Here is a 27,253-nt window from a genome sequence, read left to right as displayed (position 1 = left end):
ATAGTTTCATTGGGATATAATTTGATTACCACACCATTCACCCATTTGAATTCTGCAGTTAAGTCTTTAATGTATTTACAAAGCTGTGCAACCATTTTTTTCCCTCCAAAAGGAAACCCTGTACTCTTTTTTACCCCCAGATCCCCCTTACTCGCAACCCTAGATAATCACTAATCTACTTTCTATCTCTATAGATTGACCTATCCTGGACATTTCATATAAATGGAATCATATAATATATGGCCTTTTGTAATTGGCTTTCTTTACTTAACATAATGTTGTTAAAGTTCATCCATGTTGTAATATATGTTAGTACTTCATTTCTTTTTATTGTTCATCATATTCCTTTGAGTAGAATTGCTGGGGCATATGGTAACTCCATGTTACTAGCAGTATATGAAAATTCTGGTTTCTGGGCGCCTGGGTGGCTCAGATGGTTAAGCGTCTGCCTTTGGCTCAGGTCATGATCCCAGGGTCCTGGGATTGAGTCCCACATCGGGCTCCCTGCTCCTTGGGAGCCTGCTTCTCCCTCTGCCTCTCTCTGTCTCTGACTCTGTCTCTCATGAATAAATAAATAAAATCTTTAAAAAAAAAAAAGGAAATTCTGGTTTCTCCCCATCCTCATGAGCATTTATTGTCTTTCTGATTATAGCCATCCTAGTGGGTGTAAAGTGGTATCTCATTGTGGTTTTATTTGCATTTATGTAATGACTAATAATGTTGAGCATCTTTTCCTGACCACGTTGGCCATTTGTGTATCTTTGGAGAAATGTCTGTTCAGGTCCTTTACCTATTTATTTTTAGGTTGTCTTTTTGTTTGTGGGTTTTAAGAGTTCTTTATATGTTATGTATACTAGACCCTTATTGAATATGGTTTGCAAATAATTTTCCATTCTGTAGTTTGTCTTTTCACTTTCTTCATAGTGCCCTCTGAAGCATAATAGTTTTTAATTTTGATGATTAAATTTCTTTGTTGTTTGTGCTTTTGGTAACTAAGAAACCATGGCCAAATCCAATATCACAAGATTTTCATACATTTTCTTCTAGGAGTTTTATAGTTTTATCTCTTACATTTAAGTCTTTGCTACATTTTGAGTTAATTTTTGTGTATGGTGTGAGGTAGAAGTCCAACTTCATCCTGTTATATCCCAGCTACTTCTGTTGAAAATATTATTCCTTCCCCATTGATTTTTTTGGAGGCACCCTTTTCAGAGATAAGTTAATCATAAATGGAGGGTTTATTTTTGTATTTTCAAATCTGTTGATTTGTAGGTCTTTCCTTATTTCAGTACCACTCTGTCTTTATTACTATTGCTTTGTAGTAACTTTCGAAATTGGGAAGTGTGAGTCCTCCAGCCTTACTCTCTTTTAAGATTGTTTTGACCTCTTCTGGGTCTCTTATATGTCCAGCTGAATTTTAGATTTGGTTTGTCAATTTCTGCAAAGGCAGCTGTGATTCTCATAGAGATTGCATTGACTCTCTATCAGTTTGGGAGTACTGCCACCTTAAGAATATTAAGTCTTGGGCGCCTGGTGGCTCAGTTGATTGAGTAGCCAACTTTTGATTTCTGCTCAGGTCATGATCTCAGGGTCGTGAGATGAGCCCCTTGTTGGGCTCCACACTCAGCAGGGAATCTGCTTGAAGATTCTCTCCCTCTGCCCTTCCCACCACTTGCGCACACTCTTTTTCTCTAAAATAAATAAATAAATGTTTAAAAAGAAGAATATTAAGTCTTTTGGTCCGTGAACATGGGATGTCCATTTATATAGGTCTTCTTTAATTTCTTTCAACATTTTTGTAGTTTTCCTAATGAAGTCTCATATATATATATCTCATGTATCTATATACACACATAAGACACACACATGAACTCACATATAAACACACGTGTACACATGCAAAGCACATATACAACTCTAGAATAGTGCCTGGCTCACAGCTAGTGTTACATAAGTGTTAAAATTTTTCTATATGTCTTTAACATTTTGGGGAAGGTAGATTAAAACAGAAATAATAGAAAATCATTTAATGTTTATTTAATTACTAAAAAAGATTTGTTTATTTTATTTATTTATTTTTAATTTTATTATGTTATGTTAGTCACCATACAGTACATCATTAGTTTTTGATGTGGTGATCCACGATCCATTGTTTTCGTATAACACCCAGTGCTCTATGCAGTACGTGCCCTCCTTAATACCCATCACCGGGCTAACCAATCCTCCCTCCCCCCTCCCCCCTAAAACCCTGTTTGTCTCTCAGATTTGTTTATTTTAGAGAGAGAGTGTGCGTGTGCGTGTGTGAGTGGGGAAAGGGGCAGAGGGAAGAGAATCTTCAAGCAGACTCCTCACTGAGCATGGAGCCCGTCACAGGGCTTGATCCCACAGCCCATGAGATCATGACCTGAGCCAGAACCAAGAGTCTGATGCTAACTGACTGAGCCACCCAGGTACCACGTTATTTATTTAATTTTAATTAATTTTAAATTTTAAGGTTTTTAAAATATTTAATTATTTTTAAAACTTAAATAGACTCCATGCCCAACATGGGGCTTGAACTCACGACCAGTAGAGGTCACATCCTCTACCAACTGAGCCAGCCAGGCACCCTTTAAGTTACCTTTACTTTATCCTTTAATAGAAGTAACATGTAGGGGATCCTAGGTGGCTCAGTCGGTTAAGCAGCTGACTCTTGATTTCTGCCCAGGTCATGATCTCAGGGTCGTGGGATCGAGCTCTGTGTTGGCTCTGTGCTGGGCGCGGAGTCTGCTTAAGATTCTTTTTCTCCCTCTCCCTCTGCCCCCCGCCCCCCCAAAAATAAAAAAATTAAAAAAAATAACATGTAAAAAGCATCGGTTTTAATGTCAAGTGTAAACAAGCAGGAAACTATGTATGTATAGTATCCCATTTTTGTAAAATCTGTATCTGTTTCTTAAGTGATATACATGAAAAAATTGGGAGGAAATACATCAGAAGATTAACTGCTTATTTCTGCCTTGAAGGATTATCATGATTTTCAGTTTTTCTAGTATTCCATTTTGAACATGTATATGTACATAATACACACAAGTAAAGAATATTAAATAAAGTTATTTTTAGTAGTACAGTAAGCATGTAGTTTATTTATATTTATTTATTAGCATATAGAGTTTAAGATAACTGATTTACTCCTGAGGCAACTTTTATCATTATATGAGAATTCACATTATGTGAATTCTACTATCTGTCTTGCCTACTTTGTTAGGCACGTTGTTGTAAGATTATAAAGAGATAAATATATCTATATTTTGTAAATTGTAAAGCCCTGTGGAGATATATGAAAGAAAACACACTGCTCTTCAGAAATCCGGAGACATCATCTTTATTTGTAGGTAAAGCTTGAGTAGTAGTAGCCTTTGGGTTGTTTCTGCATTGGTAGTGGTGTTTTAATAGCATTGATGGTCCACACTTTTAAAATTTTATAAGAAGTTAACATTTATCCTTGCAAGTTTTTTAAAGTTACCATTCTGTTACTAACTTATTGGGATTTAAAATGGTATCTAATGGCATCATTCAAATAATTTCTCTACCAGGCATGGATGGGCAGAAGCCTTTGCAGGTATCAGAAGTTCACATATCAAATACATCTGCCCACATGCGTAAGTATTTTACTCTTTACATTTGTGATTCAGAATCTGGAGAGGAATAATTGTGATAGCTTTATTTTCCTAGAAAAGCATTTGAATATAATTAGTTTTTATCCTTTTAAATCATTCAGTTTAAAAATAAAGATTAGTAAATTCTTTAAAACTAAACTGGTAACTTGGCTACATAGAATTTTTTTTCTTTTTTGTTGGGAAATTTAAAATAATGCTTTCTTGGAGGTCAATTGAACTCAGAACTAGAAAAATTCCTTTAGATATACAAACATCTGAGATCTAAGGATATCCATGAGGTATCTCTGAAGGGGATTTATTTACTTGTCAGGTTTGTGAGAGATCTTTATTTACTATGTTGAAAACACTCTAAATTTTATCAGCTAAAGGCAATGTGTGTGCTGTGGAAAGAACACAGGTTTTAAAGTCTTATAGATTTGGTTTTGAATTCTGAAAATGTTTGTGGATGTCAGAAACTATAAAGTTTTGAGCAAACTCAGAAAATTGCTGAGATTGGCAAGGTTTTAGGTCAGAAGGTTGCTGAGAAACAATAGCTGTAGAAAAGACAAATGGGATTAGATACGTGCTCGGAGGTTAGTAATTCATCCTCAGAAGTGGTAGTAGCAGTAGAGCTGATAAATGTGAAAGAGGAAATGGAAAGAGGAAAAATATCTGATGAGGTAAGAAAACTTCTTTCCCCTTTTTATCCTGAAATAGAAAGTTTAATCTGACCTCTGTAGGCTACAGCTGAATACTATGGCAAGAATGGCTGTGTCCTCTATTATTCTGATTCACGTATGAGACAGAATTCTTGATTATATTAGAATTTCTGCTGTATTGTTATTGGCTCCAGGATTGATTTGATTTAAAGCTATTTCCCAGTCTAGGGAAGTTCATGTTCTCAAAGAAATTTTGATAAGATTTTGTGACCTCTAAGGTAGACTTGTTTTATGAGTTAGGAGGTTAGTGGTAAGATGTAGTTCTAGTGTATTTATTTTTCTTTTCTTTTGTACCTAGCTGTATTCAGGTTATCCAGCAGATTTTTCATCACAGACCTGAATTGGGTGTAGTGGACACTTAGGCAAAACTTATATTTCCCATATTTATTTAGAGGTCTCTTAAATAACCAAGTACATAGATAAAACTTAGACTATAAGCAAAAATGTAATCTGACCATATGGGAATTGATGTACTATATCTGTGCGGTAAATTGCTCATTTCCTAAACCCTTAGCCAGAGTCTCATATTTTATACATTTCTAACTCTCTTGGTCACTTGTTTTCCTTGTCATGTCTGGTTTGAAAGTGTTAAATAAGGGAGTTGAGAAAGGAAAATGTTTTTTATTTGCCAAGCTTAGTCCTTTCCAGCTGCTGTTCCATCTTCAGAACACATTTGGAGGATATGTAGAAAAAATGACACAGGTGTGGATGCAGTGACACAGTTCATATGTTAAAATTGTGGAATACAGTTTTGTGTAAGCCTCAAGTAATTATCTATTCTTAATTGATGAAATTTATCAGGTTTTATGCCTTGTCACATTACTCTTATTTTGCTGTTTTTTTTTTCTTTCCCGTGTAGACCAATTATGCCTGTAACATTGAATATGAACATGGCTATGCCTTCTTGGTAAGTATCAGTAAGAACTTATTTATACTTAGTTTTTGTCTTTTCTTTCTTTTTTAACTGGAATTGTTTTTCCATGTGGCAATTTTTAATTAGCTATTTTTAGGCTGCAAAGTTACAGAATTAAATTTAACCTTAAACCTTTAAGCTTAATCTTAAAGTTTTGTATTTTAGACTCGGGTAAACTTAAGGAGCTGCACCAACAGGTAGAGAAACAGGAGAAAATGGGTAGACAGAAATACTGTAGAAAATATCTCTTACTGCTTGATAAACCTTTGCTGGTTTCAGTGACCAACATTTAAATGACCCGATGTGGCATACACTCTAATTAAGCAACAGCCTTTCACCCTTCCAATATCTTGCCTTCCTGGAGAGTTGACAGGTTTTTAAGGAAACCACTTCCTCTTCCACCCTCTCAAGATATTTTCACATTCCCTTGTATTTCTTTTTTAATTAATTTATTTTTTAAAATCTCTCAAGGGTCTTCTTTCAGTTTCTACCATGGAAGCAGGACAATAAAAGCAGCAGATTGGTAAAAGCCATTCTTTCTCATCAAAATCTAGTTCAGGGGCGCCTGGGTGGCTCAGTTGGTGAAGCGACTGCCTTCGGCTTGGGTCATGATCCTGGAGTCCCTGGATCGAGTCCCGCATTGGGCTCCCTGCTCGGCGGGGAGTCTGCTTCTCCCTCTGACCCTCCCCCCTCTCATGTGCTCTCTCTCATTCTCTCTCTCAAATAAATAAATAAAATCTTAAAAAAAAATCTAGTTCAGTGATGCTTAGTGTCATTTTATTGATTTTTAAAATTTTTTAAAATTTTTAATTTTTTAATTAACATATAATGTATTATTTGTTTCAGGGGTACAGGTCTGTGATTCATCAGTCTTACACAATACCTAGCACTCACCACAACACATATCCTCCCCAATGTCCATCACCCAGCCACCCGATTCCCCCACCCGCCTCCCCTCCAGGAACCCTCAGTTTGTTTCCTAAGATTAAGAGTCTCTTATGGTTTGTCTCCCTCTCTGGTTTCGTCTTGTTTAATTTTTTTCCTCTCTTCCCCTATGATCCTCTGCCTTGTTTCTTAAATTCCGCATATCAGTGAGATCATACGATAATTGTCTTTCTCTGATTGACTTATTTCACTTAGCATAATACCATCTAGTTCCATCCATGTCATTGCAAATGGCAAGATTTCATTTTTTTGATGGCTGCATAATAATCCATTGTATGTATATGTGTGTGTGTATGTACACCATATCTTTTCTGGACATCTGAGCTCTTTCCATAGTTTGGCTGTTGTGGACATTGCTGCTATAAACATTGGGGTGCCGGTGCCCCTTCAGATCACTACATTTGTATCTTTGGGGTAAATACCCAGTAGTGCAATTGCTGGGTCATAGGGTAGTTCTATTTTCAACTTTTTGAGGAACCTCCGTACTGTTTTCCAGAGTGGCTGCACTGGCTTGCATTTTCACCCTTGTGTGTTTTATAGTCAGGAAGTAGAGTCAGTTCTTTGTTCCTCTAAGCTACTTCCAGTCTATTGTCATCTTGTCCTCTCTTCTTGTTCCTACCCGTTTCTTATTCACCCCTTCACTTCCTTTTTCTCTCTTCTGGATTCCTTCGAAGTTTTCACAAGTTCTTGCCTACTTTGCTCATTGGTTCTTTCATCTTCCCTCTCTGGCAAAATTCTCATCCAGAACCAAAATTTTTAGCTAATGTGGCTAGAGACTGTAATGAAAGGATGTAACTTGATACAGAAATGGAAAGGGCCAGAGGAAAGCTTCCCTTGGGTCTCTAGTTGGAGGTATCTACTATGTGTGATGAAAATGTTTTGCAGAATGTGGATAGAGCTCAGTATAATTCCTCTGCTCAATACGTATGAAGGTAGTGCATGTGAGAATGACATGGTAAAGTAGTTCTGTTCCATTGGATTGACTTATGATGCAATAGAAGGGAAAGGAATGGCTGGAATTTATTGCAGACTTTTTAGAGGAGTGTGCGATGAGATTCCTGCTTGGCTGTAGGATTGGACTAGGTATTTTCTTAGATGTTCTTACCCTAAAATTATGTGGCATTGTGATTTTTTAACATCAGAATCTGTATCTAGTTGGTGAAAGGAACATGTAGAATGTCAGAATCATAACAGAATTTGAGTTAATTTTTTGGACTCTTGTAGACATTTTATTTTGAGTTTCATGTTCATGGTTAGCCCTTTTTATCCTGAATTTAGTGAAATATACCATGAGTACATATTTTTAGACTCAAATAGCTCTTTTAAGATTTTGCCTTATTTTCCAGGTTTGATATTACTGGGCTTTCACCAGATTCACAGGAGGATGAACCTGGAATTAAACAGGCAGCAGAAAATGGTAAGTACAGAAACATTTTACAAAGACAAAAGCATTCTTATTTTAGTAGGTTCGATAGTTTTATTGATATTGATGAAATAATACACAATTATCTGAACTTAGGAGGTGATGCTATTTCCTTCCTTTCTGATCAGTCTCTAACTCGTTTGCCACGATGGCCCCATGGACTCCCTTAACTATAAATGAAGATGAGGTGAATGGGGAAGAATGGCCTTTATCAAACTTCATCTCTGTTGGATACATAATTTTGCTTTGATTTACATAGACTAATGGAGAAAATAGCAATTTAATAGTTGTGGCCAGTTATCTTCATTAAGGAGACTTGAAATAAGGATAGGTATAGTGATACAATCATGTATCACACAATTTATGTTGGTTAATTTTAGTGTGGTAATAATAGATGCCACTGATTGAACACTTAGCTATTAAAGAAACCAGGTAATTCTTATAAATCATCTAACACTTCTATGACATAAGTCTTAGCTCTACTTTACAGAATCTCCAAAGTGTGTTCTCTGGTTGGTATTCCATGTTCCTTATGGACATGATAATTCCGTTTATTTTTAGGGTGCAAGCATAAAGAACACTAGTTTATTGGGAGAAATCTAGTTTTAGAAAATGTATAGAGGCACCCTTTTATGTATGTACTGAAGTATTTACAAATAGATGGGATCACTGGGATTGACTTGAGAATAATTGGGTGGTGGCGCAGCAGGTATTGATGACACAAGCCTGGCTGTGAATTAATTGATAGTTGCAGAAGTGAGGTGATACGTACCTGGGAGTTACTGCACACTCTTTCTATTTTTAGATTTGTTTGAAAATTTCCAAAATAGCTTAAAAACCAGTAGGATCCTTTTTAAAAATGTTTTTAAATAACTCTTAAAAACTTTAAAACAGGGAAGATACACTCAAAATGCAGTGGAGATTTGAGACTGTCAAACCAAGAACACTGGCTTTTTTAGGATCATCAATAAGTAGGTCAAATCGAGAATCCTAGAGCTAGGATTTTTTCAAACAGTAATAAATGACAAAAATAGGTATTGGGTTTGGGAGTGAGTTGTGAGATAGGGAGGGGCAGGGCCTTGTGGAGAAGACTGGTAAGCCTGGTGAGTTCCAGAGTGAAAAGTTCCATCCTAGTGATAGAGTTGGCCTGTGACATACAAGCCATTTCTTTCCTTTCCAAGGTGATGTATTATTGGAGAAAGTGAGGCTCAGACTCAGAGCTAGGAAAGAATGGAGCCTCTGTTTGAGGCCTACAGGAGTAAGCTCCTGAACAAAGAAGAGAGTGCTCAGGTTAGATCCAGGGAGCACAGTGGTGCCCTCGCCCGTATGCAAAAGGTGATTGAAATGGGAACGCACTGCTCCACCACTGACGTCTTTGTAGTTTGTCAACATTATTTCAGCGCTTGGTGTAACCTTGAGGGGTAAAGCTTTGTGAAACTCAGGGGAAGTAGTCCCAATAGCTTGCCAGGTGGCAAGTGAAGCAGAGGGAGAGGGACAAGCAGACTCTGTGCTGAGCACAGAGCCTAACGCTGGGCTTGATCTCACAACCCTGAAACCATGACCTGAGCCGAAATCAAGAGTTGGTGCCTAACCTACTGAGCCACCCAGGCTCAGTCCTGCCACTTGCACAGTCTCCATCTGACTGAGGCTGTGCCGTCTCCCCTAAATAAATCCCTCACATTTCTCAGCACTTCTTTTATTTATTAAGCCCTCTTTGCTGTTCTCTAGCCCATTCTTCCATGCCATAGTCAGGGCATTACTTTTCATACTCATTCTAACTCAGTACTAAACTTTATATAAAAAGAAAATAATTTTTCATTTGGGCGTTTGTTTTTTGCAGTGTTTTAGAAAAAACAGATTTTTATTTTTTGATAAGGAAGAAATATGAACTTGGAAATTTTAATCTTGAAAAATGAAACTCTTGGGGCATCTAGGTGGCTCAGTTGGTTAAACATCTATCTGCCTTTGGCTCAGATCATGATCCTGGGGTCCTGGGATGGAGCCATGTGTCGGACTCCCTACTCAGCGGGGAGTCTGCTTCTCCCTCTCCCTCTGACCATCACCCTGCTCGTGCTCTCAGTTGTACTCTCTCGCTCAATAAATAAAAAATCTTTAAAAAAAAAATGAGGGCGCCTGGGTGGCTCAGTCGTTAAGCGTCTGCCTTCAGCTCAGGTTATGATCCCAGGGTCCTGGGATCGAGTCCCACATCGGGCTCCCTGCTCTGCGGGAAGTCTGCTCCTCCCTCTCCCACTCCCCCTGCTTGTGTTCCTGCTCTCGCTGTGTCTCTCTCTGTCAAAAAAATAAATAAAATCTTTAAAAAAAAAAAAAAAATGAAACTTGCACATATGTAAAAATGAAAGGACACAGTTTGTGTAGTTACTAAAAAAACACTGGACAGATTATAAAGAAAAAGGAAATTCTAGGAGTCATCAAGTTTTATAGTTAATGATCTGTGTCAAAGTAGTTTGCAGAAACAAAAGAACTCATTTGATTTTTTTCCCTGCATCATTTACTGGCTATAGGAAAAATTAGTACTACAGTTTTTAAAAATAATAGAATGAACTTTTTAAACACTATAAATCACAAACTGTATAATATACTTTATTTATATTTTAAAATGGTAACTTTTAGGTACAAATCCTGTGATTCATTGGAGAGAAATATAAATGTATATGAGCTGAATTGACCATAGATAAAAGAATATCCGTTGATTGATAAGAGAAAGAACTGTTTATAAATTATGTAAGAAATAATTGAACAGTTTAAGCAACACCTGCAAAATGAGTTTTATAATGAAAATACATTCTAGGTTTGTATTTTAGTAGAGTGCTTCAAGTTTTTCACTTGTTTCGACCTTTAATATACTTTGTGCTTTTTTTTTAAAGATTTTATTTATTTATTTGAGAGAGAGAAAGAGAATGAGAGAGAGAGAGCACATGAGAGGGGGGAGGGTCAGAGGGAGAAGCAGACTCCCTGCTGAGCAGGGAGCCCGATGTGGGACTCGATCCCGGGACTCAGGATCATGACCTGAGCCGAAGGCAGTTGCTTAACCAACTAAGCCATCCAGGCACCCACTTCGTGTTTTTCTATAATTAATTGTATCCTATTTAAAATGGTATCTTTAGGCTTAACTTTGAAAGTATTAGTGATTTAATTTTATGTTGTTTTTAGTAAAAGCTTTGATAGAGCAAGAGGTGAAGAATGGCATTCCTTCTAACAGAATTGTTTTGGGAGGATTTTCTCAGGTAAGATGAAGTTTGGGTGATACGTCATTGGTATATTTATCTAGGAGTCTGTGGGTTCTGTCGTTTTCTATGGAGGAGTCTTTTTTTCAGTACATGTTACAGAATCTGATATACTTTTTTTTTTTCTAATATATATATGCTGTTACCTTTAATGCTGAATTAAGTTTGAATGGACTAGATGTAGTTAATTATGATAATATACTCTTCTGCTTTTCTAGTTTTCTCTCCAGCAATTGCCTTCAACTTCTAGATTATGTCTTGAAAGTCAATTTATTAATAAGTAAATTGATTAGAACTTGGAATATATTTTCTTAAAATAATTAGGACACATGTAGTTTAGGTATCTAAGTTGATGCTGTGTACCCCTTTAAACAAAATTCTAATTTGATAAACACAAGTATAATTCCCCTGTCCTAGGAGGAGACTACTAATAGGAACAGTAAAGTAGAAAACAAGAGAATTTCTTCCCTCTTTTTGTCACAGATTCCCAGTGGTTGAGCCCCACAAACTCCCTCCTTGGGGCAAAATCCACAAAGTGTCCCACAATGCTGGAGGTTGCTGGTTGTTCCCCCTGGGTTCTCTTCTCCCACAACAGGAACCAGACACTCTGGGGATACTCTCCAGGTGGTGCTGCACTGGCTTGGGAGAGGGGCAATGCAGTCAGCGTGTAGCCATTTCTCTTACCTTTCAGTGTGGTCTCTCTTGGTCTCTGTGGTGCAGGGGGTGCCTCAGCCTCACCCTCTCCCCGCCATGTGCTAAGATTCTCTCGGTGGTGTCCTGTCCATGATTAGATGTTAGTTCTTTTAGGAGGGAGCAAAGTTAGGAATGACCTGTGTCCCATCATGCTGATGTCACTCTATCATCTTTACTCTTTCTGTCTTATGAAAGAGATTGTAGATTTAAATATGTGATGTTTATTTTTGGCATCTTTCTTCTTCTGTCTGTACTTTTTCTCCTACCTTCTATACTTTTTCTGCAGATGTAGTTATCTCGTATTGACCTTATATCTTTCTTTCAGCTTATCACATGTTCACCTTTTCACCCATCCCAAATTGCTCTAGCTTCTAATCTGTAAAGCTTTGAAATCAACAACTTAGTGTTCAGACTACCTGAATTAGGACAATGTCAGAATTATGGAATTCTTTAGAAGTTAGAATTCAGTAGGAAGATAGGTTGTCAATACAATATAGTAAAAAGATGTTACTGGTTTGGTATTTGTTGAAGTCAAGATAATGTCTATTGTAATGCACATCGTGATGTAAATATAGGTACAGAAATGAATACTTGATTCGAATACAAAAGCTAACATAGGAGACTGTATAGTTGAGATTCGTTGATTACAATTTACAGAAAGGAATTCCTCTTACCTTAAGCAAGAAAGAGCAGGTTATGAGTCTGTGGGATCACATCAGGAAAACCAAGGATGAGAATGAATCAGAGCCTCAGGAAATAGCTAAGATTTGGAAAGCCCTCACGGCTTTCTCTCCATCTCCTGTTTTTTCTGCTCATCTGCTTCATTTGCCTCTTCATCTACAGTTGGCAGCCTGTAGCTTTTCCAGTTCTTGAATTTACAGGTTACCGTTCCAGCCATCCAAAGAGACAGACTGACAGTCACTGAATCCCAATTTCAAAATCTTGAGAAAAGGAACATGACTATCTTGGATGAGAAAGAATCTCATGTTCTCATGGGGCCCAGTGACCCACAGGCATGGTCAGAGTGACGTGGCATCCAGATAACTAATGGGAATGCTCTTCCCAGAGCGCCGGGTATTGTAAGCTGGGTAGACAGATACTCTGAAGGTGTCTGCTACAGAGTCCTTATTATTTGACTTTTTGTTGTAGAAAAGATTACCAGCTTAAAGACTAAGTTTGATTTTATACCTAAGACTTTTCAGAGGAGCAAATAAGTATAAGTTTAGAATGTTCCTAAGGCAGTTGTAAGTGCATTTAAATATACAATTAACTGTTTCTTAACTGATTGGGTGGTTGCTATGTTCTCACAGTGGTCTTCAGTGTAGAGAATCATGTCCTTTAGGACATGGTGGGGTGGAGTATGTATGTATTTCTGCTAGCTTGCCTGATTTGATTTGACAACCACACAGGTTGATTTTTTTCTTTAATGGACATCATTAATAACAGGAAATCTCTTAAGTTGCTGCTAGCAGAGGATGTGTTCCACTGACTTTTCTCTGCTTGTCTTTCCAGGGAGGAGCTTTATCTTTATACACTGCTCTCACCACACAGCAGAAACTGGCCGGTGTCACTGCACTCAGTTGCTGGCTTCCACTCCAGGCTTCATTTCCACAGGTAGCCTGAATGATACCTGTAACATTACTGATAATGTTGGGGAGAGGTTCATTTTTTTTTTTTAATTAATCAACTATATATTTTTAGAGAAGTTTAAGTTCATAGCAAAGTTGAGCAGAAAGCACAGTAAGTTCCTATTGGTGCACAGGCTATGGACACCCTGCAACCCTGTGGTACATTTGTTAGAATGTGTCAGGTCATCACCCAAAGCCCATAGTTTATATCAGTCATCCTTTTTAAAAAATAATCTTCCTAGACTTTTGTGATGTACTAGTAGGCTTTATCTGAATACTATATTGTCTTTATTGTGGATTGCAGAGACTGGAGTAAGAAATAAGTCCTTTTGTCATAAATCTTATATTTGAAGTGTTTGATATATTTTAAAATGTATATATAAATTAGGACAGTGTTTTACACATAATATTTTCAAAAGTTCAATATTTTTACTGCTTGATGAATTTTACCATAGAATAGAATTTCTAAGTACTCAGTAGTGTAAAGCAATATATAATAAACATGGGAGAAGTGGATATTTATTTTCAAATTCACTTTTAAATCTAGGATTTTGGGCTCCTGTGTGGGTCAGATGGTTAAGTGTCTGCCTTCGGCTCAGGTCATGATCCCAGAGTCCTGGGATCGAGCCCCGCATCGGGCTCCCGGCTCCTTGGGAGCCTGCTTCTCCCTCTGCCTCTTTCTCTGTCTCTCATGAATAAACAAATAAAATTTTAAAAAATAAATAAATAAATCTAGGATTTTTTTCCTCATCACTATATAGTAATTCTTTGGTGTCTTATACATACTAAGTGCTGTTTATTAACCATCTTTTTTTTTTTTAAGATTATTTATTTATTTATTTTTTAAGATTATTTATTTATTTAAGATTATTTATTTTTTTTAAGATTATTTATTTATTTATTTTTAAGATTATTATTATTTTTTTAAGATTATTTATTTATTTGACAGAGAGAGACACAGCAAGAAAGGGAACACAAGCAGGGGGAGTGGGAGAGGGAGAAGCAGGCTTCCCACCGAGCAGGGAGCCTGACGCGGGGCTCAATCCCAGGACCCTGAGATCATGACCTGAGCCGAAGGCAGACGCTTAACAACTGAGCCCCCCAGGCGCCCCTATTAACCATCTTATTTAAATCAATTAAATAAGAACTGAGAAGAACATGATTCAGTTAAAACATACCTCTCATCTCAAGACACTGTGAACATATAAAGAATAATTAAGAAAGAGTCTTCTTCAAGGAACCACTTCATTGGGAAAACAGTAATACGAGACAGGGTAGGGGCACCTGGGTGGCTCATTTGGTTAAGCGTCTGACTCTTGATTCCAGCTCAGGTCATGATATCAGGGTCATGAGATCAAGCCCCATGTCAGGCTCTGTGCTCAGCTGGGAGTTTACTTGAGATTCTTTCTCTCCCTCTCCCTCTGCCCCTCTCCCTGCTTGCGTGCTCTCTAAATAAATAAATAAAATCTTAAAAAAAAAAAAAAAAGCAAAACAGGGTAATCATATGTCCTATAAAAGTTTAACTAAAGAGTTGTGGGGAGTATAGGGATAGAAGGAATTTTAGTTCTGTGGCCGAATAGAACCTATGATGTAAGTAACATACTGTATGTGCATATCTGTCTATAGTTGTAAATGCCTGGCATATAATACTCTATACATTTGAATAAATAATACTAGTTTTCTTTTATTTTTTGCAGGGGCCTATCAGTGGCATTAATAGAGATATTTCTATTCTTCAGTGCCATGGAGATTGCGATCCTTTAGTTCCCCTAATGTTTGCTTCTCTTACTGCCGAAAAGCTAAAAACATTAGTAAATCCAGTCAATGTAACCTTCAAAACCTATGAAGGCATGAAGCACAGTTCATGTCAACAGGTAATTGGAAGCAGTGATTACAGACACATATTTGCAACTTTTTTCATGGGATATTTTTAACATAAGTAACATTTGATTGCTTGGGGATTTAAAGGAGTTAATGAATTCACATAGAATCATAGGTTGGCAGGATTTAGATCAGCATTTATTCAATTTAATTCAACAAACATTCACTGTTTTCCTATTGCATGCAAGCTTTGTACATAACTCAAAGATAAATAAAAAACAGTCCTTTTTATTAAAATTTAAGCTAAATTAATAAAATTTAAAATTTAATAGGGGAGGATATATATCCAAATAATTGTGTAGAAAACAGAATGTGATAAGTGTTATATTAGAAGTTTTTAAAGTTCCCTAAAACACTGAGAAGAGTGAGATTAATTTTATCTTGAGAAGTACTGAGATCATGAAGAAAAAGCTAGATTTAGAAGAATGGGTAGGATTTTGATAGCAAGTGTGCAGAGAAAGGAAAAGGGAAAGCAAGCTGTCCAGTTGGGCCATAGTCTTATGATAAGCTGGCTGTCCTAGAGCAGGATGCCATTCATAAAGTAGGTACAAGGAACAGTTTTAGGGTAATAGGAAGGAGATAGTACTGAGTTTAGTGAACATACTGAGATTGGTGTACCCCCCATGATAACAAAATGGGATGTTGGAAATCTTTGTCTGAGGCTCAAGCCTGTAATAGAGATTTAGAATAATTGCCAATATTATTAATCACTGAAGAATTACCATGGGAGAATATCATGAGAAAAAAGCCAAGGGATAGAACTTGGGAGGGGATTAGAAGGAGTTAAATGTGGAACGAGAGTACAGGAGGAGAGAATTTCAGTACAGCACCTGACTGGCTCAGTCGGAAGAGTGTGCAACTCTTGATCTTGGGGTTGTGAGTTTGAGCCCCATGTTGGGTGTAGAGATTACATATATACATACACAAACTTCTTTAAAAATTGGTTAGGTTATTTAAGAAAAAAAAGAAAAGGGGTCCCTGGGTGGCTCAGTCAGTTAAGCATCTGCCTTTGGCTCAGGTCATGATCCCAGGGTCCTGGGATTGAGTCCCACTCGGGCTCCCTGCTCTGTGGGGAGCCTGCTTCTCCCTCTCCTGTTTCCCCTCTGCTCGTGCTCTCCCTCACTCTCTCACTCTATGTCACATAAATAAAATCTTAAAAAAAAAAAAAAAGAGTTTTAGAGTGGGAGGGAACAGTGTACCATGATTCAGAGAATGAGTGAGGAAAAATAGGCCAGGAAGAAACTACCCAATAGTAAGCCATCTGTGACCTTGGATGTTCGGGGAGATGGAGCCTGCAGTGGATTATGTAAAGTGGATAGAGAAATGGGAAAAGTAGAGGCAACATGTATCAACCTTTATTAAAAATTAGGTTTTTGTGAAGGGGGAAAAAAGTAAAAAAAACTCTCTTTAGTGGATGGGAGAAAAAGACTCCCTTGGCGGGGGAGGGAGGAAGAAAATGCGATGAAGAGAAGAGAATAATCTAATGGGGGAATCTTAGGGAGATCTAATAATGTAAATAAGCCCTAAAATGGGTAGTGCTTGCCTTCAAAGAGGAGAACAACACTTAAGAATCTAGAAGAGGGTGGATGAATATGAACAAGGATTGCTGAGGTAGTACTAGTTGAGAGTTCACATTAGATCCTCTTTGTCTTTTCAGTAAAGTAGGAGATACGGTCACTTGATAAGAATGAAGGAGGCCTGCATCGGTTTGGAGGCTTGAAAAGGCCTAAAATAAAAATTAATTGCCAAGCATTGAGGTAGTCCCTAACAAAACTGTTTTGTAACCACTTAGCCTGGCTGAATCATTTGTTTTACGGACAGAAAAAAGTGTTAGTAATATGATTTATCCAGAAAGATAAGGGGGCTGGGATTCTAGCCTGTTACTGAGAACATAGTTGAAACCATCAGCAAGTGTTGAATCCAGAAAACAGGCTGGCACTCTGAGTATCCAGGAGGGACTGAGGGTCTAGAGCATTGGTTTCCAAAGTAGGCTTTATATCACAAATACCCTGGAGCTTAATAAACATTCAGACACCAGAACTCCAAACTCCGCAATTCTGATTCAGCACATTGGGGGTTAGCAGGTAAACTCAGGTACTTGTGTTTATATGGATGTGTTTTTAAAATAAAAGTTCCAGGGACGCCTCGGTGGCTCAATGGGTTAAGCAGCTACCTTCAGCTCAGGTCATGATCCCAGGGTCCTGGGATTGAGTCCCACATTGGGCTTTTTAGCAGGGAGCTTGCTTCTCCCTCTGCTTGCTGCTCCCCCTGCTTGTGCTCTCTCTCTCTCTGACAAATAAATAAATAAAATCTTTAAAAAATAAAAAAAAAAGATGCTGTTTACCTAATCTCTACACTCAGTGTGGGGCTGGAACTTACAAACCTGAGATCAAGGGTCGCACACTGTTTGCACACCCCAAGCATGTAACTTTTGATCTCAGGGTTGTGTGATCAAGCCCCAAGTTGGGCACAGAGCTTACATAAAAAGAAAAAAAAAGGTAAAATAAAAGCTGAGGATTCTTTGTGCAATCACATTGGAGAACATTGGACTGAATGATGAGCAGAAAGTGAGAAGAGGTAAAATGGTAGGAGGTATTGTCACCAGGAAACTTCCAGGACTTTAGAACATTGTAAAATAGAGCACTTCTGTGCTGTGGCTTTATTTTCTGAGTGACTAAATTATAAGGGTGAAGGCTCTTTGCATGGCTAATTTGTGGGTCTGTGGGGTTAAACCTTGAAATACTAGAGATTATAGTAGGAAATTATTTGAGGGGAGTGAGAAAACCGAACCACATGGCAGGAGTCTTATAGAAACGTTTCTTTTGTAATAAATACTTGATATCTTCTTTTTCATCTTTCCAGGCCTATCATAGGTACATGGTGTCTTTTAAATGGTTGGTTGTATGTAAATCCTTGTGAAAGGCACAAAATATTTTCTGCTACGGATTTAGCATTTCATTCTAATGAGGGAAAGTTAAAAGCTAGGTTTTTCTACCCATGCTTAGTTGACCGTAATTGTATCCTTACTGATATTTCTCTGGATAGGTTTTGTTACTTCTAAGCCCCCTTCTCTCACCCAACCCCTGTGTTTTATTTTGTTCAGGTATAGCAAAGTGCAGACCCATTATCATGGGATTGCATAATAGTTGGGAGCTATCATTTGAATGTACAATAATAATCCTAGTTGCAGGAGATGTTCTGAAATTTCTATTGAAGCCTCATTTCTCTGTTATAATTTTTCATTTAATTGAAGTAGTAAAAATATGGTTTCACCTTACCTAGGCACACCACAAATTTAGTTGGTGGTATTTTAGTGGGGATTTAATTTCTGATTTTGTAACTGCCTATTAAATCACTTTATTCCAAACAGGAAATGATGGATATCAAGCAGTTCATTGATAAACTTCTACCTCCAGTTGATTGATGTCACTAAGAGGCCTTCTGTAGAAGTGCACACCAGCATCATTGTAGTAGCGTATAAACCTTTTCCCGTGCCCAGTCTTGAAACTTCTAATGTTTGCAGTGTTAAGATGTTTTGCAAATACACACCAATGACACAGACTACATGATACTATCTCCTTGTGGGAAAGATGGTCTTCTTTTAGGTTTCTATACATGTATTTGTATAATATGATTCAGAATATACTAGTATTAAAATAGGTGAAGCACCTAAGCTTCTTTTTCCCAAATGTAATTCAGCAAAATAATAAAATACTGTAACCAGATTTTTTATTACATCATTTGACAATTATTAGTATGCTTAATGAAAATTTGTTTAGGTATAAATGAGCAGTTAAGATATAAATGATTTATGCATGCTGTGACTTAGTCTATGGACTTATTCCAAAATTACTTAGTCACCATGCATTATCCGTATTTTTATATATGTATTCATTATATACTTAATGATTGTAATACATAATGAGAATGTGTTACTACATTATTCCCAATAATAGGGATAATGCTTCTAAGGTCAATAAAGAGTAATATTCCTCTGTTCAGTTAATGGCCCTTTTATTTTGGGGACCAGGCTTTATTTTCCCTGATATCATTTCTATTTAGTATTTTTTTTTCATCTCTGGAAATCTGTTCTTTCTTTTTTATCCTTCATAATAGACCAAATATTGCCTCCTTGCCATAGACATCTGCTGCCAATACATGCTGTAGTTTGACATTCTGAATCACAGGTTTGATGGTATTTAAAATGTATTTACACTTGTATAAAGAAACCTTTAAACTTCCTACACTACTTATTTCTTAAACTGTACCTTAGTCCAAAGTTAGACCTATATAGTTATTAGAATCTTCAGTCTAGATAATGGGAATAATTCTGTGGTTGTATTTTTCTGTAATTAACTGAAAGAATATGTAGGTCATATTCTAGTATGTTCTGGAATATTTAAGACAGATCTTAAAAACTAATTTCTAAGATGATTTGCTCTAAGATGATTCTCCTCGAGCATAGTTTTAGTTTACTTGTTTTGTACATATGTTTGAAACCAACTACTGTAGAAAATGAACAGTCCATTAGAAAATTTTGCTTTATTTTTATCTGCCAGTGAACTTTTTTGAAAACTTCACTTTAGTCAGATGGTTTTTTTTTTTAATTTAGTTTTTGTGCAAACATAAAAGTAGCAATTATTTGACTTTAAGTAGTTGAATTTTTCAGATTATTGGTAAAAATTATTGGAAAACAAATTTATGGGTGATAAAGATTAATCGCAACTCAATACATAGGGTGTAGTTACCACAGTTTAATATGTAGCAAAAATGTATACTTGATATTTCTGAACTGTTGTTAATTTTTCTGCTGTATTCCAACTGACTAAAACAATGTTAGGAATGCATCTTTATAAATGGGTGCTAATTGATAATGGAAATAATTTAGTAATGACTGTACAGAATGTTAATAATGAAGCCATATGTTTATGTCTGGATTTAAAATTTTTAAACAATCATTTACTAAGTCATTTTGCTTTACCTTGAAGAATATAAATTGTTGTTTCAATTATACAAATCAGCAAGATCTAATTTATGGCAAGAAATATTCTGTTGAAATGTTGTGCTCTAATGTGGGAAAATGTAAATCTTTTTCATGGTTTCTACCAATGTGAAATAAAATTTCATTCTGACTTTTCTGTGACTGCTTTCTCAAATACTATTTTTAATATTTGGGTTTGCTTTCGAATGGCTGTCTATACTGAAAAGGGAGAAAATGGCAATACAATCATAACATACATTCAGGAGAGAATTTTGATGATGGTATGGTTGACTTGGAATAAAACGAGGCATGAGAAAAGCTTCTCCTGTTACTCAATTTGAATAAGCTAAAAAAAATTCTTAAATTTGGTTTACAGTGTTTCTAATGTGTTTAAGAAGTTTAGTTTGGTGTTTCCAAGCCTCCTCCTTTCATGCAGTATTCATGGGATTTTTAAATTAGTGTCATGAGGCAGTATCCAAATAGTTTTTCTCCTTTTATTTCACTGTTGACTTTTTTTTTTTGAAGTGAACATAACCTCAAGATTTTATTGTCTTCATAATATTAACAAAATATGAAGCTTAGAACTGGATCACTTGGCCCTTTCTCTTCTTATCTCCTCCCAGTTCAAAATGCTTGCATCTCTTAATAGCCAGCATTCTCTTAGATCTGCAATTGGGCTCAACACATTCAAGCCTCAGCGCAATCTTCTTTGTAGTTTTAGCCTTTTTCCAGAAAATTGGCTTAGTCTGCCCACCATAGCCACTCTGCTTCCTGTCATAACACTGCTTTCCCTGGGCATAAAGAGAATTTTTGCCCTTCTTGTACTGTGTCACTTTGTGGGGCTGGTGCTTGCCACACTTCTTGCAGAAAGTCCAGCGGGTTTTAGGAACGTTCACCATGTTTGCGAGAGCGCTATCGGCATTGAAAAAAAGCTCACTGTTGACTTCTAGCATTTCCCAATAAAGGAATCCTTTCTATCCCATCTCTTAAACAGTCCTTCACTTTCTGCTTCTGAGTACTTAAAATTGACCAGCTCATCTTTTTGTGAGGGAGCTTGTTCCATTTTTGGATCACCCTAATGGTAAGGGAGTTCTGTATACCAAAATATTGTCTGCAACTTCTAGACTTCACAACAGCACCTTATTTCATATGATAATCTTTTATTTCATCATCCTTTTTCAATTATTGTGTTCATGGTTAGATGTGGTCAGGGTATGGTATTGTTAATCTCAATTGACAGCGGCAGTGTCTTATGTATATATAAATAATTGGGAAATTTGTCTCTTGAAATCAGTGTTATGGCTATTTTAAAAGTAGATTCACGATGAGCTCTTGGCTAGTTCAGTCAGTAGAGCATGCGACTCTTGATCTCGAGGTCATGAGTTCAAGCCCCATGCTGGGCATAGAGTTTAATTAAAAAAAAAAAAAAAGGTAAAAGTAGGGGCGCCTGGGTGGCTCAGTCGTTAAGCGTCTGCCTTCAGCTCAGGTCATGGTCCCAGGGTCCTGGGTTCCAGCCCCGCATCGGGCTCCCCGCTCAGTGGAAAGCCTGCTTCTCCCTCTCCCGCTCCCCCTGCTTGTGTTCCCTCCCTCGCTGTCTCTCTCTCTCAAATAAATAAAATCTTAAAAAAAAAAAAAAGGTAGATACATGACATATTTCCACCCTCCTAACAACATACCATTTTATTTTGTAAAAATTACTAAAAAGTGAAAAGTAAGTAGTTGAGATATTCTAGGCACTATACTAAGCATTTTATATTCTTTATTAATATAATCCTTACATCAACTTTATCTTTTGTTTTATAGGAGAAACTGATAGCTAGAGAGATGAACTGTTTGCCTATAGTTACAGAGCTATTATGTGTAACAGCCAGGATTCAGAGTGATGTGCCTGACTCCATGGTCTGCCCCTGTGAGGTAATTTAAATGCTGTAAACAAAAAGTTTATTCCATATAATTCAGAACACTTAGAAGTGCCAAATAAACTAGGGTAAAAACCAGCTTACCATAAAGAATTACAATCTCCAGTGCCCAGAGAGAACTGAAAAGGAAACTAAAAACCCATATGGTACACCTAACTTTGGGGCTCAGAAAATAACTCACTGGCGAATAGCCAGGACCCTTATAAGGGCTGCACTCTGTGCCACAAAATGAACTAGAAAAACATTCTGCCTCCTCAGGAAGGAAAGGGGAAAACTTACCTAATCTGGCCAGGGCCCTGGATTGGAAGAGGGAGCTCTTCTCTTGAAAATGTTTAACTAGGAGCTTCTATTCATCTAGATTTGGATTTTGAATTTATACTATTTCTGAGGCCTGGAAAACATAAGCTCCTAAGTTAATATCAAGAATCTCCTTGGACTGGCTCTGCCTCTTGAGCACCTGGAAGAAGTAAGTTCTTTATGGAGATGACATCTCAACATAGGCAGCATAAATTGCTGAAAGTGAGCTCAACTCCCCCAAAGTACAAACCAGAGGAGGGAACAGTCTACCTGCCACAAATGATTCCAGGTGACACAAAAGCTAGAAAGATCATTAGACTCTCGGGAACTTAAGAAACAGGAAGTATGAGTATTAAGTGGAGACAAAAGAATAAACAAGTGTAAACACAGTACCAGAAATCGCAAGTTGGAAAAAATTTTTCTAGAAATGAAGAACAGCCACTCAAGTAAATATTTCAAATGAGAAGCACTACTTATGACAATAAAGTATTTGAAATAATGCAATGTGGAATTACAAAGACCATCAAAATAAACTATCCTACATCTATACAATTAGAATGTTACACAGCTATAAAGAAGGAATGAGGATGCACTACTAATTTGGAAAGGATTCAGAATACATTATTGATGGAAAAATAGTGTAAAAAACTAAAAGGGGTACAGGAAATAAGACCTATATTTGACTTGGTTAGAATTTACATTTTAAAAACCAAAATGCTAGAAGGACATTAAAAATCCAATGAAAGTGGTTATAGAGCATGAATGGGGAAGGAATGCAGTGGGTAAAGACTGGAGAGGAATAAGCCTGCCCTGGGTATCCTTTTTTTGTTCTTCAGATTTTTTATTGTGGTAAAATATAACAAAATTTTACCATTTTAACCATTTTAAGTATATAGTTCAGGAGCATTAAGTATATTCACATTCCTGTGCAACCATCACCATCCTCCATCTCCAGACTTCATCAGTTTCTCTGAGTGAAACCCCATACTCCTTATTGTTCAGATCTTTAATTGTGTTATGACCTCCACAGAATATTTAAATGGATAAGTTAGCTGTATTGGACACAACAGAATTGGTTTGAAATGGTGTGTGAAAGCTCTGGGGAATTTACTCAGGAAAAATCCCAGTAAGGAAAAGGAAGGGTAAGAAACTAGAAAAATAAAATTAAGAGGTCCAAAATAAAGCTAATGGAAGTTGCAGAAGGAGAGAACAGAATGAGAGAGAAGCAACGTTTGAGGATAAAATGGCTGAAATTTTTCCAGACTTCAGGAAGGGTAAGAAACCTCAGATTCAGGAAGCAAAATGAGTTACTAACAGGATAAACTACCTACCTAATGAGACATTCCATGATAGAGAGCACAACTGACCACCATAGAAAAAGATAATAATAGCAGCTAGGAAGAGCCTACTTAAACTGTCATATGCAGTACACTTAAAAAGAATGCCAGAGTCAGAATAATAGAATAATACCAGTTGTAGAGAAAATGGCAATTTGAAACTTTCTATATAGGCAAACTCATTTAAAAGAAGGGCAAAAGAAAACCATTTTTTAAAGATTTTATGTATGTATTTGAGAGAGCGAGCATGAGCAGGGGTGGGTCAGTGGGGAGAGGGGCAAAGGGAGAGGGAGAAGCAGACTCCCCACTGAGCAGGGAGACCCCACACAGGGTTTGATTTCAGGACCCTGAGATCATGACTTGAGCCGAAGGCAGATGCTTAACTGACTGGGCCACCCAGACGCCCCAATAGAAAACCATTTATAAGTAAGTAGAAAGTTTATAAGGAAGAGTGTACTGACAGAACCTTTAAAAGATGTTCTTTCAGAGGAAGGAAAAGGATCCAGAGAAGCATTGATTGCATAAAACTAATCCTAATTTGGGAGCTGAAACACTAGATAAAAATGCAAAAGTACATGCAAAAGAATATAAAATATATAAGAAAATATCAAATATAAAAGAATATAAAATTGTATCTTATATACCAGCAATATTTATAATTGCTCAACACAAAAAAGAAATACTTACGTGTAAATCTAACAAATCATGGACAAGATTTGGAGGTTGAAAACTACAAAAGGCTGATGAAAGGCATCAAAGGAGATCTAAATAAATGGGAATCTATATCATGTCCGTGGATTAAAGGACTTAACATAGTGAAGATGTTAATTCTCCCCAAATTGATAGTTTGACGCAATTCCTATTAGAAACCCAGCAAGATTGTTATAGCTGTACACAAGATTATTCTAAAATTGATATGGAAAGGCCAAGGAGCTAGAATACTTAAACTATTGAAAAAGAAAGTGGGAGGGGAGCCTGGATGGCTCAGTTGTTTGAGTGTCCGACTCTTGGTTTCGGCTCAGGTCATGATCTCATGGGTCTTGAGATCAAGCCCTGCTTAGGGCTCTGCGCTCAGTGGGGAGCCTGCTTGAGATTCTCTTTCTCTGGCCCTGCGCCTGCTTGCTCTCTCACTTTCTCTCTCTAAAAATAAATAAATAAATAAATCTCTTTAAAGAGAAAAGAAAGTGGGAGAAATCTATCAGATTTCAAGACATTATATAGTAATAAAACTATGTAGTATTGGCAGAGAGATAGACACAAGATGAACTGAACAAAATAAAGCAGAAATAGCCCCACACGAGAGCAGCCAAGTGATTTTTGACAGAGGTACAAAAGCAACTCAATAGAGGAATGATAATCTTTTAACAAATCGTACTGGAGCAATTGGATATCCATAGACCAAAAAAGTGAACCTAAATCTCATACCATATACAGAAGTAACTCTGTATAATGAATTAAGGATTTAAATGTCAAATATAAAACTATAAAAACTCTAGAAGAAAACACAGGAGAAAATATTGGGATGTAGGGCTCGAAATATTTCTAAATAAGACACCAAAGTAAAGACAACTAAAAGAAAAAAATTTACTTGGACTTCATCAAAATTTAAAACATTTTTGCTCTTTCAAAGCCCCTATTAAGAGGATGAAAAGACAAGCTAAGACTGGGAGAAAGTATCTCCAAACCACAAATCCACATGCCCAGTTTGTAGAATACATAAAAGAACTCTCAAAACTCAACTGCAGCCATCAAAAGGAATGAGATCTTGCCATTTGCAACGACGTGGATGGAACTGGAGGGTATTATGCTGAGCGAAATAAGTCAAACAGAGAAAGACATGTATCATATGACCTCACTGATATGAGGAATTCTTAATCTCAGGAAACAAACAGGGTTGCTGGAGTGGGGGGTGGGGTGGGAGGGATGGGATGGCTGGGTGATAGACACTGGGGAGGGTATGTGCTCGTAAGTGCTGTGAATTGTGCAAGACTGTTGAATCTCAGATCTGTACCTCTGAAACAAATAATGCAATGTATGTTAAGAAAAAAAAAAAAAGCAGGAGGGGAAGAATGAAGGGGGGGAAATCGGAGGGGGAGACGAACCATGAGAGACGATGGACTCTGATAAACAAACTAAGGGTTCTAGACGGGTGGGGGTTGGGAGGATGGGTTAGCCTGGTGACGGGTATTAAGGAGGGCACGTTCTGCATGGAGCACTGGGTGTTATACGCAAACAATGAATCATGGAACACTACATCTAAAACTAATGATGTAATGTATGGTGATTAACATAACAATAAAAAATTAAAAAACAACAACAACAATTAGAAAATAGGCAAAAAACACGAAGAGATATTGAAGATGCTACATAGATGGCAAACAAGCACATGAAATATATTCAACATTACTAAGCCATTAAGGAAATGAAAAATTAAAACCACAACGAGATTATCACTATATACCTATTAGAACAGCTAAAATTAAAAATGGCAATGCCAAATGCCTGTGATGCAGAGAACTCAGATCTCTCATATGTGGCTGGTGGGAACGTAAAATGGCATAGACACCTTGAAAAAGTTTGGTAGTTTCTTTAAAATCTAAATATAACAGCTATCATATGACCCAGTAGTTGTACTCTTGGGCATTTATGCCAGAGAAAGAAAAACTTACATCCACACAAAAACCCATACATGATTATTTATAACAATTTTATTCATAATAGCCAAAAAGTAGAAACAAAATTATGGTGCAACCATACCATTGAATACTACTTGGCAATAAAAAGGAATGAATTACTGATGTACACAACAATTTTGCTGGATCTCAATGGCATTATGCTGAGTAAAAATGGCTAATCTCCAAAGTTCACATATGGTCTGATTTTTTATATAACTTTGTCAAAATGACAAAATTATCTAAATGGAAAACAGATTAGTGGGTGCCAGGGGTTAGAGATGGCTGGGGAGAAGGTAGTAGGTGTGACTATAAAAGGACATCATGAATGAGATCTTTGTGGTGATGGAATACTTCTGTATCTTGATTATGGTGGTAGTTATATGAATTTATACGTGTGATAAAATGAGAGGACTATGCACACAAAAGCATCAATTTCTGGGTTTTGATATTGTATTATAATTATGAAAGATGTAACTATCTCTACAATTTCCTTTCAACTGTGAATGTTTCAAAAGAAGTTGTTTTTAAATGTACAATGGGAGGGATGATAGAATTTGAGATATTCTATGGTTCTTCTATTTTCTGAGAGTAGATAAGAAATATTTATTCCTTTTAGATTAGATATTCACAATGTAAAGCTAACTAAAAAAAAAAAAAACAACCCCCCCCCCCAAAAAAACCCCAAAACAAACGTATGTAACTTCCAAACCAGTGGGGATGGGGATGAAATAAAGAAAGCTCAATTTAAAAGACAAGGTAGGAGGAAACATGTAAAATGTAGAACAAGATATTTCATGGTATGATAGATATAAATCCAAAAATAATAGTAATTACAATTGTGAATGGACTAAATTTGCCAGTAAAATGATGGAAGTTATCATATTGGACAAAAGAATCACATGAAGCTACATCGTAGTTACAAGAGATTTTGTTTAATTACAGAAATATTGAAAGTAAAGGGA

General features: G+C 36.8%; 2 protein-coding genes across 4 annotated transcripts in view; one reads left to right on the top strand and one right to left on the bottom strand.

Annotated features, from left to right (window-relative positions):
- Window positions 1–20,220, top strand: part of LYPLA1 (lysophospholipase 1) — a 31,075-nt gene extending 10,855 nt beyond the window's left edge. For 2 of the 3 annotated variants that reach the window (XM_035011156.1, XM_035011157.1), the window contains exons 3-9: window positions 3,573–3,638; window positions 5,214–5,261; window positions 7,559–7,629; window positions 10,807–10,880; window positions 13,086–13,187; window positions 14,899–15,075; window positions 18,453–20,220. In XM_035011156.1, coding sequence (XP_034867047.1) covers window positions 3,573–3,638; window positions 5,214–5,261; window positions 7,559–7,629; window positions 10,807–10,880; window positions 13,086–13,187; window positions 14,899–15,075; window positions 18,453–18,506 — 592 coding nt within the window. In that variant the 3' untranslated portion in view covers window positions 18,507–20,220. Of the gene's footprint in view, window positions 1–3,572; window positions 3,639–4,917; window positions 5,110–5,213; window positions 5,262–7,558; window positions 7,630–10,806; window positions 10,881–13,085; window positions 13,188–14,898; window positions 15,076–18,452 lie in introns of those variants that run through there. The other variant, XM_035011158.1, reaches the window with a different exon arrangement.
- Window positions 20,221–20,573: 353 nt separating this feature from the next.
- LOC118014824 (60S ribosomal protein L36a-like) lies at window positions 20,574–20,987 on the bottom strand. Its single transcript, XM_035011159.1, has one exon. The coding sequence runs from the start codon at window positions 20,960–20,962 to the stop codon at window positions 20,642–20,644; it is 321 nt and encodes a 106-aa protein (XP_034867050.1). The 5' UTR covers window positions 20,963–20,987; the 3' UTR covers window positions 20,574–20,641.
- Window positions 20,988–27,253: the final 6,266 nt, after the last annotated feature.

Source organism: Mirounga leonina, unplaced genomic scaffold (assembly GCF_011800145.1).
Source record: "Mirounga leonina isolate KUSES-001 unplaced genomic scaffold, KU_Mleo_1.0 Mir_165, whole genome shotgun sequence".
In the NCBI taxonomy this organism is placed as follows: domain Eukaryota; kingdom Metazoa; phylum Chordata; class Mammalia; order Carnivora; family Phocidae; genus Mirounga; species Mirounga leonina.
This window is presented reverse-complemented; position numbering and strand designations above follow the sequence as displayed.

Bases quoted from the DNA above. Each gene is read 5' to 3' on its own strand.
- LOC118014824 (XM_035011159.1), bottom strand. From the start codon at position 20,962: ATGGTGAACGTTCCTAAAACCCGCTGGACTTTCTGCAAGAAGTGTGGC.